The sequence below is a fragment of the Phacochoerus africanus genome, chromosome 3, assembly GCF_016906955.1.
Source record: "Phacochoerus africanus isolate WHEZ1 chromosome 3, ROS_Pafr_v1, whole genome shotgun sequence".
Taxonomy (NCBI): domain Eukaryota; kingdom Metazoa; phylum Chordata; class Mammalia; order Artiodactyla; family Suidae; genus Phacochoerus; species Phacochoerus africanus.
The window spans coordinates 54,600,231-54,618,599 of NC_062546.1; the positions used below are offsets into that span (position 1 = coordinate 54,600,231).

Here is an 18,369-nt window from a genome sequence, read left to right on the forward strand (position 1 = left end):
TCTAAGGAACAGTTTATAGAAGGGAATATGATAGAATAAAATACGTAGAATGTAGCACATAATCATATTAAATATACATATACAAATTAAAAATAACATATATATATGACATAAATATTTAGTGCAATTTGGGGCATAGTAAGAGAACACTGGAAAACAATTTTCAATTTATTCATTCTGTGACTATATTCTTTGATCCCAAACTTTTATAATTCAAAGTACTTATTGCTTTGAGTATCAGTTTTGAAAAACTTAAAAAGTCCACTTATGTTTTAAGGTAAAAATGTAGAATTCTTGGTGAAACGACGTCGTGCTTCTCAAAAAAAAGGCCTCTTGATCAGTTTCTACGTTTTGCTACCTTTGCTGGTTCTAATTGCCATCGTTGCTCATCAATGGAATAAAAAGAAGATATTTTGGAACAGAGAGGATACAGTAAGTGAAGGGTAAGTAAAGTCATTATTTTTTATATTTAATATTAAAAATGCCTTATGAGAAAATTCAGATGTTTTTTAGAATATTTTAAGTAGGGATTCCTAGATGGCTTGGGTTAATATTTAGAAATATTGAATATTAATACATACCAATTTTTTTCAGAATATAGGCAGGTAGGTATCCCTCATGTTTGTATAGGCCCAGGAACAACTGAAGTTACCCAGTAAACCCTCAGTAGTTTTTGAATAGAAAACCATGTTGGTGAGTTCCTGCTGTGGCACAGCAAAAAGGAATCCAAGCAGTATCCCTGAGGATGTAGGTTTGATCCCTCGCCTTGCTCCGTGGGCTGGGGGTCCGATATTGCCATGAGCTGTTAGGTTGCAGACATGGCTCGGATCCCAAGTTGCTGTGACTGTGGTGTAGGCCTGCAGCTGTAGCTCTGATTCCAGCATATGGGAACCTCTGATTCCAGCATATTCCAGCATATGGGAACCTCCATATGCTGCAGGGGCAGCCCTAAAATGCAAAAAAAAAAAAAAAAAAGGAAAGGGAAAGCCACATTGGCTGTAATTGCTCTAGAAGGTTCTATTTCCCAGGCAACCCCATTTTCCTCGCACTGACATTTGGTTGTACCAAGAAGATTGATAGAGACAGGGCAGCATAAGTATGAGGAAGGTTAAAATTTGGAGACAGGAAAGCATAGAGTTTGGGGGAGGGTGAGAAAATAGAAGATGGCAAATAAAGAGGGAGAGAAAACCCAGGACTCTGCTCATTTTACACTTAGTTAATATTGCTCATATGCTCCTAAAATGAGAATTAAGGCACCTGTGCAGCTTTTCCTTTCTTCTTCTTCATTTTTTTTTTTTTGGTGGAACAGAGCTTGATTAGGTCTTTTGAAAAATGAGATATAATTAACATATGACATATTAGTTTCATGTATACAGCATAATTTGTTGACACGTGTATATATTGCAAAATGATCACCACAATGGTTCTAGTCAACATCTCTCACCATACATAGGTACAAAAATGTGATTTTCTCCTCATCAGGGCTTTAAAGTTCTACTCTTAGCAAAATTTCAAATATGCAATTCTTTATTATCAACTATAGTCATCATGCTATACATTATATCTCCACCACATATTTACTTTATAACTGGAAGTTTGGCCTTCGTTACACATTTTGCTCACACTCCCCCCTGCCCCCATCACCTCTGGCAACCACCAGTCTGTTTTCTGTATCTACGAGGGTTTTTATTTTTAATTTTTATTTTAAGATTCCTTATATAAGTGGGGTCATACTTTGTCTTTCACTGCCTGACTTACTGCACTTACAGACAGCTTTTTTCTTTACTGTACCCCCAATAAAAGCCATAATTTGGCTTAGTCAATATTTAGGAAGTGAGAATGCAGAAGTTAGGGTAAATAGGTAGGTCTAGTTTCCTCATTGTAAAGGAAATAATTTTTGTCGTTTGTATAGACAATGATAAAATAATGATAGAAATTACAATCAACACCTCTATTTCCTGCCGGAGTCCAGTTCCAGCAGCCAGGGTGTTCGTGCAGGAATGGATGTTGTCAGCGGATGCACACGGAGACAACCTCTTTGTCCCTTCTTTCAGGGTGCTGGACTGCTCAAATTTTATTAGCATAAGTAGCAGTATATAGAGAGAGCTTAATTGTAATTTACATCACAGTGCTTAGATCATATTTTTAAAAAGCTAAACTTTTAGATTACATGGTACAGTAGATATACATTGTACTCTAAGGATTTTAAGTAAAACCAATGGATAAAATACATCATATAAAACTATAATGGGTACAAAACATCATGTGGGAAAAACATATGAAAATAAGGCAATTCAGTACAAAACGTCTTGTGGTTAATTTTAGCAAGCACCACTCGTTATTGTTTTAAGCTAATCTTTAACAACTAGAAAGGTCGCAAGCACAAGAATTTGACATTTACAAAAATTCATCTTTTAGATTAAAGCTTGGGGTACTAACTTCAAAGCATTATGGTCAGGGAACAGTATGAGAAAATATTTGTTATATCAAAGCAACTTAATTTCCTAAAACTTAAAAGCTTTCTACAAAATTCATTAAAAGCAAGATTATTATTATGTTTTTCCATGTATGTCTTACCTATTCTTAACCTATTGTACATTCCACAATTACCTAACTCTAAAACCTATTCTTTTTTTTTCCTTTTTTTTTTTTTTTGTCTTTTTGGCATTTATTGGGCCGCTCTTGCGGCATATGGAGGTTCCCAGGCTAGGGGTTGAATCAAAGCTGTAGCCACTGGCCTATGCCAGAGCCACAGCAACTCAGGATCTGAGCCATGTCTGCAACCCACACCACAGCTCACAGCAACACTGGATCCCCAACCCACTGAGCAACGCCAGGGATCGAACCCACAACCTCATCGTTCCTAGTCGGATTTGCCAACCACTGAGCCACGACGGGAACTCCTAAAACCTATTCTTACTTGTAACAAACTAATGAATCCTTTGTTTTTAACTACATTGGATCTGAATGGGGGAATTCCGCCAAGGTGAAGCTCTTATTATTTTATTACTGTTTCAATTTTTTGTTGTTCCAATTTTATTGTCACAAAACAATATAGGAAAATAACAAAGAGTAACAAACAAATAACAGGAAAGACTGAATAATAAGTAAATAACAGAAAAGACTGATTTTTCCAAGAAGCAATTTTTATTCTTGCACTGTTGTGCAAAGCCTTCATTTTGTTATTGTTGCTGTTGTTGTTGGGTTAGCAAGTGAGCCTCATTATTTTTAGAACTTGCCCTTGGAATGGTGCTGCTGGGTAAGCCCTTTCCCTATTTCTAAACCTGCCCTCAGAACTGTGCTGGCGAGTAGGCTTTTTTTCCTTGGTTAGGAACCCTGCCTTCAGAACTGTGCCATCAGGCTAGTTCCCTTCCTCAGCCTCCTGCATCTCCTCCCCACAATTTCCCAAGTTAGTTAACTTCATTTATGGATAAGTGAGCAGCCACCAGTTAAATTCAGGGTAATATTCTGCATGCTTCATATGCACACTTACATAATCATTAAATTGCTATATACTGACTTAATTGAAGGATATTGGGCATCAGTCTTCCTATGCTCTGACTTAAGGCATCTCATGAAAAATCTGAATCGTTGCAAGAAATCAACCTGACTTTTGGAAGAGATGTTATAGAGGGTATCTTTGATAATGAATAACAAAATCTGTTCATGACAGCCTAGAGTTTAGAACACTAGTAAATGGTTTCAGGGATGCAAGGGCAAGAAACGATGTAGGGAGGAAACACGAAAGGGTGGCAATGAACTGGGTGGTCAGGAACTAGGCCATTCGCGCCATCACCTGAAGGCTGTATGATTGACATCATCTCTTCTTGTCCATGTCCATGTCCATTCTCTCCAAAATGACTGCTCTGCTCCCACATGGCCCAGAGGAGCTCTCTCAAGTCTTGCTAGTTTCATTTGCACATGCAAATCCCAATAATGTGGCCACAGCCTGTGCCTCTTAGTCCACACCTCCTCACGAGACAGAAGGAAATAGTTGCGCCAGTGTATCTGATTGCAGCCAGTGTTCTGTCTGGATTTATAGTCCTGAGTTAGGGGTTCAAACCTGATTTTATCATCTGTGGCCAAAGACTTGTAACCCTTTCATAGGAACTTGACACCACGACATTCCTCCTCAGTAGGAACCAAAGAAAGGGAGCCTAAGGGCCAAAGGAAAAATGGAGACCGTATAAATAGCACAAAAGTGTAACTAAACCGTGGGAAGATGAGAGGCCTCCTTAAGGACCTCATGAACAGAAGTGAAGTAATGAGTAGTCACACAGTCATTGGATGGAAATAATAGACTTGAAGATATGATAATTTAAGAATGTATATGTAAATTATCTGTTTAACCTTGAGAACCCCTACCATATTTATGTGAATACTTCATCCTGTCTTCGATGTGGACAAAAGAGAGAAAAGCAAGTAATAGATGGGCTTTGAAATTTTAAAACTGCTTAACATATTTAAAAGTTAGGCTAACACTAGAAAAAGATTAAACACTTACCATATGATCCCTGAGTGGGACGTGGGAAATAAAGTAAGTATTGGTACATCTTAAATAAGCAATTAGTACAAATCTGGCTTTTTTTTTTTTTTTTTTTTAGCATTTCTCCACTTTAAATGACAGTGCTTCCTAACCTTAAAACTCATTCTGTTTCTTGTATCTAGCTCTCCATCAGAAGCCAGCAGCAGTAAAAGCGACCTGTCTTGCAGTAAAAGGTGAAGTAAAGGAATCACATTATGGGCACAAGGTTATGATTCATGAACCACTTTGAAGAATATTTTTTATCAGTATCTCAGTCTAAGACAGCTACTGTTCCCATATTTCATCATCCTGATCTCCCTTTGGTAATATCATAGACTGAAAGACTAACAGAAAGCATTTGGTATTTGTTTTATTTTATGCATATCTAGAAACATTTAATGCCAACTCATATTAGCCACAGATTTATTAACCAACATGCTGGTTATAAGAAATGACTCTTAAAGAGCCTTGACATAGGTTCTTAAAATATTTATGAGCAGGCATGCATTGGATTGGTAGATTTAAGTTTCTAACTGAAAATGTATACAAATTATGTTCCAACACTAACTCCCTGGCTATTGTTCTCCTTCTTTTAGAACTAAGAAAATAGACATAAAGAATGTAAATAATTCCCCATGTGTATAGCATTTTAGAAAGCTCCTGAGTTCAAGTTTAAGACAAGCAGACTCCAGGGTTGAAAGGCTGAAGAACTCCACCAGGTTGACATGTCTTTTCTGATATAAGCTGGGATGGGCAATGGAATTTACATTTATCGAGGCCCTAGCAGATGCCAGGCAAGATGCTAAATACCCTCACCCTCGAAGGCAGAAGAACAATCCGTTACCCTAAGATGGGATAAAGTAGGCTTCTGCACATGTTGTTCAAATTTCTAGCCCGTATGTGCAAAGAAATTGTGATGTTTGACTTTCTAAACATCACTGAGCGTAAAGGGAAAACAAGGAAAAGCTCATCTAAGAGTGAGGTGGAGAGTTCATCTATTTACCCGGCCAGATCTGATCTGATCAAGAATAAAGTCAGTGCATCTCTGTTCCCTTAACTGTCACCAAGGAAAACATGATCCCTCCTACCCTCAATGTAAAGTAGTCCTCTTTCTTCCTGGACCAAGCTCTGCCTCTTCTCTGATCACTTTACTAAAGGCTCACATCTTAGGTGAAGATTTTGGCTGCTGGCTGTCTTCTCAGGTCCTCCGATCACAGTTTCATCATCACGCTGTCTACACTCCAATTCCTCACCTCCACCCAACATCAGTCATCTTCTCATAGAGCAATGGGCCAAACGCACCAATTCCTGGATTTCTTCCCAACTCTAAGCCATGAATTCTATATCTTGCTTTCGTTTACATTTTTTTGGTCATATTTTTCACAGTCTTCTCCTGCCAGCAGCCCTTCATGGTTGGAGCAAGGTCTTGTCTCAGGAATTTGACACAGTGGCTGAGGCATCCATTCCATTCGTGACAAGCATTTTGTACACAGTGCAGGGAAAGGTGATTAGGCATGTGGAAAAGCTGAGCGAAGTAGGGGTACTTGGGAACTGGAGAGGAGTTTTAAAGGTGGCTGGCTGAGTAGGCCCTACTGAGCAAGGGGTGTGAGAGCAAAGAATTGGAGGAGGTGCAAATCACTCCCCAGTTTAGATATTTGAAAGGAGCCACCTGCCATCCCAGAGCCAACTCAACTCAAGGAAGGCTTTTATTTATGGGGAAGGATCCAGCCCATCAAGAGAGAATATAGGCAAGCACTGGGGGTCATGCACAAGGACTCAAGGTTCCTTATCTTAAATTTTAGACAGCCCGTCATAGATCCCACTGCCCTTATCTCGGCAAAAAGGGAACCCAGACATTCAGGCTCCCCACAGATAGCAAGGGAGCGTTTCCATCCCAGCTGTAAATTGACTCTACCTGACATAGGCATCGAGCTGGCAGAGCTGTCCAGGCACGTGTCTGAGCAGGAGCTTTTCAAGCACATGATACAGTGAAGAAAAGAGTCAGGAGTGTTTGATGAGTAACAGTGATGTGGGTTATCTGGAGCAGAGTCAGAAAGAAGGCTGTGGTCAGAGAAGTCAAACTCCCATCAGGCCTGGGAAGCTGTGGGGACAGTCTGTGCTTTACTCTGAGGGAAAAGAGGAATCGTTCAAGGATTCAGACGCCAAGCCCATGACTTAAACTTCAAAAGGCTGGTTTGCTGAAAGTCATCTTTTGGATGGCAGGGGGGAGACGTGGAGAAAGCAGTTAGTGGAGATCCACCCCAATAACCCAGGAGGGAAAGGAGGTTACCTCAGACCAGGGGGAGTAAAGATGGCCTTAGGAATAAGTTGTGAAGGTGAACCAACAGAAGGAATTGACAGTTTGCTCACAGAGTGTAAGAAAGCCTGCTTAAATGACGTTCATTGCCATAAAGCAGGAGCATATTGAGGCTGCAGCGCAAACCCAGCCCTCCCTGTTTCTCAAGCTGTGCTCTTAACATATTTTTTTAAAAGTCATTTAAAAACATATGGATGATAGGAGTTCCCGCCGTGGCGCAGTGGTTAACAAATCCGACTAGGAACCATGAGGTTGCGGGTTCGGTCCCTGCCCTTGCTCAGCGGGTTAACGATCTGGCGTTGCCATGAGCTGTGGTGTAGGCTGCAGGTGCGGCTCGGATCCTGCGTTGCTGTGGCTCTGGCGTGGGCCGGTGGCTACAGCTCCGATTTGACCCCTAGCCTGGGAACCTCCATATGCTGAGGGAGCGGCCCAAAGAAATAGCAAAAAGACAAAAAAAAAAAAAAAAAAACCATATGGATGACAGATAGAGTTTGCATCATGGTGCAGCAGAAACAAATCTGACAAGGAACCATGAGGTTTCAGGTTCAATCCCAGGCCTCTCTCAGTGAGTTAAGGATCCGGCGTTGCCGAGAGCTGTGGTGTAGGTTGCAGACATGGCTCGGATCTCATGTTGCTGTCTCTGGCGTAGGCTGGCAGCAACATCTCGGGTTAGACCCCTAGCCTGGGAACCTCCGTATGCCGTGGATGTGACCCTAAAAGGACAAAAAGACAAAAAAAAAATGTGTGGATGTTGAAAGAGATACTCTGCACGGGTCATCATGAGCTAAGTAAGACAAGTTTCTAATATGCCACAGGAAGGGATTCAAATTTTCTCTATATGAATAGGAACACAAAATATGTTTTAAGTGGGAAGCAAGGGATTTTTCATGATATGGTTCACTCTCTACAAGTTTCACAGGGATGAATCAGGAGAACATTCAGTCAGAATCAGTCAGAACTGGAGACTAGCGAAATGGAACACACGGGGAAGGTGTGACGTGGGCAGGATTGGAGAAGACGGGAGACCATCAAAGATTTCAGAGACGTGAGGGAGGGAGACTTGATGGAAGTGGCGACTGGATGATGTACGTGGGTTAGAACACAAGAGAACCACAGAGACTCAAACCCTTCTGACACAGTGGGTAACGACACCCTTTACTAATAGGCATCCTGTGGCAGGTGAGGACCGGTTTGGTGTTGAGGTGATGACTGGAGAAGAGGGCAGAAGGAGTGGGCTTTGAACATGTGTCTGTGGGACTCCTCTTGGAAATGCACAGGGGACTGTTGGAAGGACTCTTGCCGTGCAGACAAAAATGGAGGAAATAATGGTAGCCATTTACTTCTTCACCTATCCCATGGCTCTTTCCTTCTTTGTCCTTCTTTGTGATTTTCCTTGACCCACGGCAAACGGAGAGTCTGTGCAAACAAGACCTATGTAAGCACCCGTGTGGAGCCTTTCCTTTTCATGTGGTCATCCCAAACGATTCAGGAAAAACAAAATCAAAACGAACAAAACCCTGGGTTTACAATTCTGCAGAGCACAGGAACAGATGGTGACAGCCTAAACTGGCTTATTATACTAATGGATTGGTATACCTGTAGTTGTGTGGTAAAATTAGACAGCTTTTATGAACAATTAAAATGGAGCATTTCTATCTTCCTGTTATTTCTTTTACCACAGTGACTAAAGAAGACTGTCAAAAGCCATAGCCTAGAGAAAAGATACGACCGAGAAACTCACCCTTAACTGGGCTGATTCAAGAATGAATCCTATCTGCTTTTCTCTCCTTTTGTCATGGCAGCTTTCAATTTCACAAGCCCAAATAAATCCTGTGAGTGAACGTACATAAAGCCTGGGTCTCTTAATGCTTCTTCAGCCGTGATCCTCTCGGAGGAACTAAGCGGGTTGGGCTCTTTTGAACCCGGGATGCTGTCACATCCCAAACGGAAAACACCCGAGGGTCCACTCCTGCTGCCAACTGGCCTCGGATGGCCCTGCTGACTGCCCCCATCTCAAGAGAGGATGCTGACGGTCCGCCCTTCTCCAGTGGCACCTGATTCTCATGCCCCATCCATCCCAAGCACTGGGATATTGACAGGAAGGGTTGCTAGGCAAGGCCTGCCCCGGGGCCCTCAGACAGTCACTAGCATCCATTCTATCCTCCAGGAATTGCTCCAACTGAGCTCCTGGTCATAGACCGGAGCCCTGTCTCCAAGTGAGACTTCCTGGCCCAGTGGACATTGTGATCCAAAATATATCTTTGTCCTTTGAAGGAACCCAGACCAGCTACTCCTTCTTGGCTGAAGCTGAGCCTGGGTGACATTTTCTTGCTTCAGTGCCCCCCACTCCGCACCCCCCATGTGCTTTTGCATACCTCATAGCAGTATGTATGGGTTAGGGACCCACCAGCCTACCTGGAGTCTAATTAGGACCTACGCGGTTTCCATCAGTATAAACAAAGGTGCTCCTGGGCAGGGGTAGGAGAAGCTCATCACAAAGGCCAAGAGTTTCCCCTTCCATTGCTCAGCGACTGCTGAAAGGTTGAACACATGCGGTCTGTCCTTCCAGTGAAATATTACTCAGCCGTAAAAAGGATGAAGCACTGATACTGGCACAGCTTGGATGGACCTTGAAACCATGTTGCTAAGTGGGTAAAGTCAGTCACAATAAGCACGTCTTCTGCATTTGTGTGAAACATCTAGAACAGGGACATCTGGAGAGATGAAGATTAGTGGTTGTTTACTGGTGAGAGCAGGGGTGGGGGTGGGAGTAGCTAAAGGGTAGAGGACTTGTTTTGGAGATGAGGGAACTCAAATTGTCTCTGGTCGTGGTTTCACATATCAGTGAATATACTAAGCATCCTACAGTGATTCAGTCATATGCCTTAAGTGAGTGACTTATGTGATTAAGAAAATCATGATTCTACCATAACTTCCCCTCATCCTCATTGCCACTCACTTATTTGGGGTCATTATAATCAATGCCCTGCCTTATTTAATAATTTCTCAGCATCAGTGTCCCAATTTCCCCGGATCAGCAGGTCCTGGCTAGAGTTCATTTTTGCAACCACTGATACAACATGCCCTTTGCTGAAGAGTGTCCTGGGATAAAGGAAGGTTTGGGTGGGTGGCAGGCAGAAGTTAAGTTAGATTTTGACCACGTGCAGCCTCAGATATTTGTCAGAAGTGTCAAAGACAATTTCATGTTCTTTTTTCTGCAGCAGTTTCTCTGTTCCTCTCTCAGTTTGTCTTGCTGGCCTTCTCATTTCAGCAGCTTCCTTTCTATAATTCTAGCAGCAGCTGTTAACAAAAATATACTTAGCTTCCATTTTAAAGTTTCTTTTTCCTTTCCTCAACAGGCTATAACCTCACATTGTAAGAGTAGGCACACGGTTGAAGAAGAGTGCTTTTTTCTTGCCTTCTCAAGCATCAAGTTCAGTATCTTGATTTTTCCTTTTTTTGCGAAGATTTGCCAAAATGCAGTTTTAAGACACCGGTGGCACAATTTATTAGACAATTTCTTGTAAAAGCCATTTATAATTCTATTTTCCTCTTTCTCCTCCACTACAGGAAAGTCAAACATGTCAGAAAATTGTAGCAAGGACGAAGAAGTGACCAGGAACTGCACCAGAGAGGCAAATCTGGCTTATCTGCCCTTGTCAGCACTGCAGGATTTAAAGGATGTGATCTTAGTCTTAGGGAACCAGCAGAGGGCAGATGCTCATGCTTTTGTCTGCTGTGGTATCTACATTCTTTTGTCCCTTTAAGATCATTAATTACTGATAATTGTACAAGGCCAATCATTGTGGCCAGTCTTAGATTACCATATGGATTATGTCGAAAATGGCTTCTGTTTGGTCAAGAAAGCCGTGCCTGGTTCTCTTTCTCTGGGATCCCCCTCTACCCCTAATGGTTACAGAGGGGCTTGTATAAAGTCATTCTTTCTTGCCAGTTCTGAATTTCATGGAAGCATGGCTTTCAGGCTGGCGAACTGCCTGTGATTTTCCATGACAAAAAAAAAAAAATGTAGACATCTCCTGAACAGTGTCTCTCAGAAAGGGATAGTCACGTTCTTGTATTTTTGCTTAGACATGACATAACTGCATAAATGTACATTTTCCAATGCAGATTCAGCCCTGCTACTATTGGTTATAAATTGCCAGGTGGAGAAATTAGGTACATAAATATATCTCATATGTGGTATTTTTCCCCTAGTTCTTTTTTCAAAGATCAACTGAAAGGAACAAGGACCAGTATCAAAGACCAGTCCTCCTATTTCAAATTGGTATTTATTTTTCCCTCCTAGGCTTCCCGTGTCAGATATTTGGCACTGGCATTTTAAACCTATCAAAGATAACAAAAGAAACACCTTTCTCACAAGTAAAAGAGATTATTATTCATCCAAATTATAAAATTTCGGAAGGTGGTTATGATATTGCCTTACTAAAACTTGAGACTCCTTTGTGAATTATACTGGTACAGAGCATATTTGAGGAGAAACATACAGCTGAATTGTGTTGGTTTAAATTTTCACATCAGTTTGAATGAGAGGTCAGAGTCTAGATCAAAGAGTGTCATAAAAAGTGTTTTCTTCTGGAGTTCCCTGGTGGCTTAGCAGGTTACGGATCTGGCATTGTCACCACTGTGGTTCAGGTTGCCACTATGGCACAAGTTTGATTCCCAGGGCCCAGAGAACTTCCACATGTCATAGGAGAGGCCAATGAAAAAAATGTTTTCTTGTCATTGTTAAGCAGAATGGAAGATAAGTGACTCCAGATTCTAGCCCAGCACCTAGGCTCATTCTAATCTTACCACCTCCTCTGGAACTCAGTCTGTCTCAGAGATTCTCAGCCTTACCTTCAAGATCGTCCATACCTACTAGCACCTGCCTCTTCTGGGGTGAAAAGCCAGGAAGGTTGGATTTTGTCCTGCCAAGTGGAAGCAAAGAAGCCCATGTAACACGCAATTTTCCAGGAAGGGTTTTTTACACCTGATAATGGTGCAGCTTTTCATTGTGCCTCCTACCTTGGTTCCCTGGGCCTTGACACAGGGCTCCAGGCTGGCTGTGCAGGGCACACCTGTGGGGACACAACTGCCTGGGCACAGCTCCTTCGATAGGCTCATCACATGGCCTCCATGGAAGGTAAGGGATCTGCTTTGCTGGTAGCTTGGCGATATTGGGTTCTGCCACAGTAACCCAAAAGCAGTATTAGGTCAATTCATAGTAGTAGGAAGTAGCCCTGGAATGAATGATGGAAGTTCCTACAAAACACAAATTCCAAACTTGCCAGTAACCACCACAAGTGATACCAGATAGCTGGATAAGTCTGGCTAAGGGTTTATCCATTTTGTTGATCTTTTCAAAGAACCAGCTTTTCGTTTCATTGATCTTTTCTATGGTTTTCTTTGTTTTTCCTTGATTTCTGCTCTGATCTTTATGATTTCTTTCCTTCTACTAACTTTAGGTCTTGTCTGTTCTTCTCTCTTGAGCTGCTTTAGATGTAAAGTTAGCTTGTTTATTTGACCTTTATCTTGTTTCCTGAGGTGGACTTGTATTGCTATAAACATTCCTCTTAGAACAGCTTTTGCTGCATCCCATAGGTTTTGGAGTGTTGTATCTTCATTGTCATTTGCTTCTAGATATTTTTTAACTTCCTCTTTGATTTCTTCAGTGATCCATTGGTTGTTTAGTAGCATGTAGTTGAGTCTCCACGTGTTTGTGTTTTTTGCAGTTTTTTTCTAGTTGTTGATTTCCACTCATAGAGCGTTGTGGTCAGAAAAGATGCTTGATATGATTTCAATTTTCTTAACGTTCCCGAGGTTGAATTTGTGGTCCAGGATATGATCCATCTTAGAGAATGTTCCATGTGCACTTGAGAAGAATGTGTATTCTGTTGCTTTTGGATGGAATGTCCTCTAAATATCTATTAAGTCCATCTGGTTTAATGCGTCATTCAGGGCCTGTGTTTCCTTATTGATTTTCTGTCTGGTTGATCTGTCCATTGCTGTAAGTAGAGTGTTAAAGACCCCCACTATGATTGTGTTATTGTTGATTTGCCCTTTTAAGGTTGTTAGCAGTTGCCTTATATATTGTGATAAACCTGTGTTGGGTGCATAGATATTTAAAATTGTTATATCATCTTCTTGGATTGATCCTTTGATCATTATGTAGTGACCTTCCTTGTCCCTTAAAATATTTTTCATATTAAAGTCTATTTTGTCTGATATGAGTATTGCTACTCCAGCTTTCTTTTGACCCCCATTTGCATGGAATATTTTCTTCCATCCTCTCACTTTCAATTTGTATGTGTCCCTAGAAGTGAAGTGGATCTCTTGAAGACAGCATATATATGGGTCTTGTTTTTGTATCCATTCAGCCAGTCTATGTCTTTAGGTTGGGCATTTAGTCCATTAACATTTAAGGTAATTATTGATATGTATGTTCTTATTGCCATTTTATTAATTGCTTTGGATTTGGTTTTGCTGCTCTTTTTCTTTCCTTCTTCTCTTGTTATCTCCTCTTCTGGTTTGATGACTATCCTTAGTGTTGTATTTCCATTGATTTTTCTTATTTTTTTGTGTATCAATTGTAGATTTTTGGTTTGCAGATATATTGAAGTTTTGATATGAGTCTATATGTATATGAGATTGTTTTAAGTTGTTCTCTTAATTCCAAGTTCATCTCCAGTGTCCTGCATTTGTACCCACCTCTTCTCATGAATTCTCATTTTGGTGGCATAATTGTGCATGGATTATTTCGTATCTTTACTGTATATATACCTTTATCGGTGAGCCTTGTCATTTGTGGAATTTTTGTTTCCTGTTGTTGTCTTGTCTTTTCTGCCTAGAGAAGTTCCTTTAATATTTTTTGTAAGGCTGGTTTAGTGTTGCTGAATTCTCTTAGCTTTTGCTTATCTGTGAAGGTTTTGATTTCTCCTCCAAATCTGAATGAGAACCTTGCTGGATAAAGTAATCTTGGTTGGAGGTTTTTTCCTTTCATTATGTTAAGTATATCATGCCACTCTCTTCTGGCCTGCAGAGTTTCTGCTGAAAAATCTGCCTAAAACCTTATTGGGGTTCCATTGTATGTTATTTGTTTCTTTTCCCTAGCTGCTTTCAAGATTTTCTCTTTGTCTTTAATTTTGGTCAGTTCGATTAGTATGTGTCTCGGGGTGTTCCTCCTTGGGTTTATTTTATATGGTACTCATTGTGCTTCCTGGATTTGAGTGAGTGATTCCTTTCCCATGTGAGGGAAGTTTTTGGCTATTATCTCTTGGATTATTTTTCCTGTCTCCTTCTCTCTCTCTTCTCCTTCTGGCACCCCTATAATATGGATGTTGGTGCGTTTAACATTGTCCCAGAGTTCTCTGAGACTCTCTTCATTTGTTTTCAATCTTTTTTTCTCTTTTCTGTTCCGCATTCATAATTTCTACTAATCTGTCCTCCACCTTGCTTATTCATTCTTCTGCCTCCTGTATTCTGCTGTTAGCTGCTTCTAGTGAATTTTTTATTTCAGTTATTGTATTTTGCATCTCTTCTTGTTGAAGTTTCATATCTTGTATCTCTTTGCTCAGTGTTTCCTGTAAGTTATCCATCTTTGCCTCCAGTTTATTTCCAGTGTCTTGCATCATCTTCAGCATCAACAGCCTAAAGTTTTTTTCTTGGAGGCTGAGAATCTCCTCCTTGCTTAGCTGATTTTCTGGGGTTTTTCCTTTCTCCCTCCTCTGAGTTATAGTTCTCTGTCTTTTCATTTTTATAGGTTTTTGGTGTGGCGACCTTCTTACAGATAATAGAGTTGTAGCCTCTTCTTACTTCTGGTGTCTGCCCCCCTTGTGGCTGAGGTCGGTATGGGGACTTGCTGTAGGCTTCCTGTTGGGAGGAGCTGATGCCTGCCCACTGGTAGATGGAGCTGATTCTAATCCCTCTGGTGGGTGGGACTTTATCTCTGGATGGGATTAGAGTCAGCTGTGTGCCTGAGGGGTCTTTAGGTAGCCTGTTTGCTGAGGGGCTGTGATCCCACCTGGATTGTTGTTTGCCCTGGGGTTTTTCAGTGCTGTCTGACTGATGGGTGGGGCCAGATTTTCCCAAAATGGCCACCTCCAGAGAAAGGCATGGCTGCTGAATATTTATGAGAACTTTGCTTTCAATATACTTCCCTCACAACAAGCCACATTCACCCCTGTTTTCCCAGGATGTCCTCCAAGAACTGCAGTCAGGTTTGACCCAGATTCCTATGGAGAATTTGCTTTGCCCTGGGACCTAATGCAGGTGAAAGCCTGTGTGCACCTTTTAAGAATGAGGTCTCCATTTCCCCAGTCCCATGGAGTTCCTGCATACAAGCCCCACTGGCCTTCAATGCCAGATGTTCCGGGGCTTTTTCTCCCTGTGCCAGATCCCCACACATGAGAGTTTGATGTGTGGCTCAGAACTCTCACTCCTGTAGGTGAGTCTCTGTGAGCCAGTTAGTTTCCAGTCTGTGGGGCTTCCCACCCAGGAGGTATGGGGTTGTTTATATCACAATATTGCCCCTTCTCCTCTTGATGTGTCCTCCTCTTTTTCTTCTGGATTAGGATATCTTTTTTAAAGTTTCCGGTCCATTTGGGTGAAGAATGCTCATCCTTTAGTTGTGAATTTTGTTGTTTTTAGGAGAGAAGTTGAGCTCCAGTCCTTCTATTCCACCATCCTAATCCCATCTCCCCCCAGTAACTTTTAACAGTGCAAAGGAGTCCCACCGGCAGGTCGGATGGGCCAGGAGCTGAGGCCAACTGAGGACGCTGAGGTGGAGGGCATCTGTAGCCACTATGCTCCACAGCCTCCCACCAATACCAGATAGCTGGATTCAGTTCTGTTAAGCTCCCTTGACACCTATCCAGAATTGACCATTTATAACATATTGTATAAATTAAATAGAAAAGTAGAAAAGCAAAGTCCCTAAAGAGATTGAGATTTTCCTTTCATGCTCAAAGACACACCAAGTGTTAGAAAAGACTAAAAATGGAGCGGCCTGAGGAAAACCACAAGGTCTGGATAATTCACAAACCAAACAGCAGGAAACTGAAGAATAAATTGTTTACTCCACAAGTAAACTCACTTGTGCTATCTGGCTGGATTTCATGAAATAATTTTTAGAAAGAAATCCACAACTTCAACTTTCACTTTTGCAGGCAATAATGAAACTGGGTTTTGTTCTGTGTGGGTGGTATTTTATATTTAAAAGGAAAAAAAATAGCTTGCAGTGAAAATCTTTTTTTTTGTCTTTTTGCTATTTCTTGGGCTGCTCCCACGGCATATGGAGGTTCCCAGGCTAGGGGTCTAATCGGAGCTGTAGCCACCAGCCTACGCCAGAGCCACAGCAACGTGAGATCCAAGCCGCATCTGCAACCTACACCACAGCTCACAGCAACACCGGATCCTTAACCCACTGAGCAAGGGTGGGGACCGAACCTGAAACCTCATGGTTCCTAGTCGGATTCGTTAACCACTGCACCACAACAGGAACTCCTGAAAATCTTTCATCTTGGCTTTTAGTATTCTAAAACATGTTTGACTTAGGACTTTGAAGTGCTTGCAGAATAACCCTTGGGTTTTGTTGGTCAGGGAATGACCTCCTTTGGGTGAAACTGAGGAGAACTTTGAAATGTGGATGTCCTCTGGGGTATGATGATCATACCCCACTGTGTGTTCAGTATAGAGGGGAACAGAAGAGTACCTCACCGAGTAGGAACCTCCTGGGACAGGGACTGAGGGTGTACAAGAGGCTGAGAAGGTAAGAGGTCGGGATAACCTCACCCTCATGAGGGAGAGTGGACTGGGTGGTGTGGGTGCCTGGCAGCACTGTCTCAGAGAGAATGGTGACTGCACCCAGCCCGGAAGGCAGCACTGCTCTTACCCTGTGTCAGACAGCAAATTGTGTATCTGTAGAACATGCAACACATGGACACATCTGATAGGAGATTAGCCAAGGGCTCTGACATCTATCTCGCTCCTCAACAAGGTGTGGGAAACCTCCAGTTTACACATAAAGCTTTTATTGTAATCATTGCGTATCTGCTCACCAAACCATGAACCACTTTTATTCATATTGTGTATGAATAAAATGAATGAGTACATCTTTAGTCTCAAAAGGAAGCAATGGCAGCTCAAAGAAGTAGAGAGATTAGTTCAAGGTCACTGGCAAGGACAGAGCCAGGGTTAAGCTAGGCTATGTCTTCTAGGTCTGTACCATGGTGTCTCATACTATGAGAAGGTGAAAGATGACAGGAGCATTCATTACTTTCATTATCATCTAAAGCAGGGGTTTTCAATAAGAGAAACCCCTACCCAGGGGACATCTAGCAAAATCTAGAGACATTTCTGGTGGTCACACCTAGGCGATGGGAGTGCTAGTGGATAATAGCCAGGGATGTTGCTAAACATCCTACAATGTGCAGAACTGCCCCTCACAACAAAGAATTATCTGGTCCATACATCAATAATGCCAGGGTTGAAACCCTGATGGAAGGTCAGCATTAAAACCTTATCACGGGAGATCCCTGGTGGCCTAGCAGTTAAAGACTTGACATTTTTACTGCTAAGGCTCAGGTTCTATCCCTGGCTCAGGAACTTCATCATGCAGTGAGCACAGTCAGAGAATGAAAGAAAACAAAACGACAAAGAAAAAACCCTTATCATGAAAAGCAGATATTTCAGGAACAACAAGAAAGAGGTTGTACGACATAAGAATCCATGCCTTTTTTCAAAGCAAGTCCTGATAAGATAGAAGGAGCTCCAAGAGAAAGTTTACTGTGGCTGTGACCAAGAAGATGGCTGTCCACCACCAGAGTGCCTGTGTGGCTTTCCTTGTCCCAGATGGGATTTTAGGTCACCAGTGGTCCCAACTTCTGACTTTACTTGGGTTTCCGTAGACTAAGTTCTGGATTCATCCTGAAATTTTTGTCTAGTAATTCCTCATTTTAATTAATCTTCCAAAGCACTTTATTTCACTGGGGGGAAAAAAACCCTTTAAGATAAAAGCAGTCAACTTAGGGAATTCTCGTGATGCTCAGTGGGTTAAGGATCCAGCGTTGTCACTGCAGTGACTTGGGTCACTACTGTGCTGTGGGTTTGACCCCTAGCATGGGAACTTCCACATGGCATGGCTGTGGCAAAAAAAAAGAAAAAGGAAAAAAATTATTCAACATCAGAATTCTAAACTGCAATGCCTTGGTTGAAAAGAATTTTTAGAATATTTGGTGTCAGTGTGAAGAATAAAGTCCATTTAATCTCTAAGTGTTTCTATGTGGTTAAGGCTCTTAGTCTACTTTTATTTAAATAGACAAAAATATTTTGGAATCCTTATATTATTTCAAAGGCTTTAGAGATTTCACTAACTAGCTAGACCAAATTCAGGAAAATATTGGTTTCCCAATGAAGGATATCACTCATTAGCATCTTTCTGTTTCTTTCAATAGAGTGGGAGAGTTATCATTATAATCTTTTTATTGAAGCTTTAGGATAGAGATGGGATTTCATGGAGTAAATAATACAG

The 18,369-nt window shown here is 41.6% G+C and overlaps 1 protein-coding gene across 1 annotated transcript in view; it reads left to right on the plus strand.

Moving 5' to 3' along the window:
- LOC125121899 (A disintegrin and metallopeptidase domain 3-like) overlaps positions 1-6,107 on the plus strand; it is an 81,822-nt gene extending 75,715 nt beyond the window's left edge. Inside the window, exons 19-20 of the mRNA XM_047770207.1 lie at positions 278-443; positions 5,912-6,107. Coding sequence (XP_047626163.1) covers positions 278-443; positions 5,912-6,107 — 362 coding nt within the window. The remainder of the gene's footprint in view (positions 1-277; positions 444-5,911) is intronic.
- Positions 6,108-18,369: the final 12,262 nt, after the last annotated feature.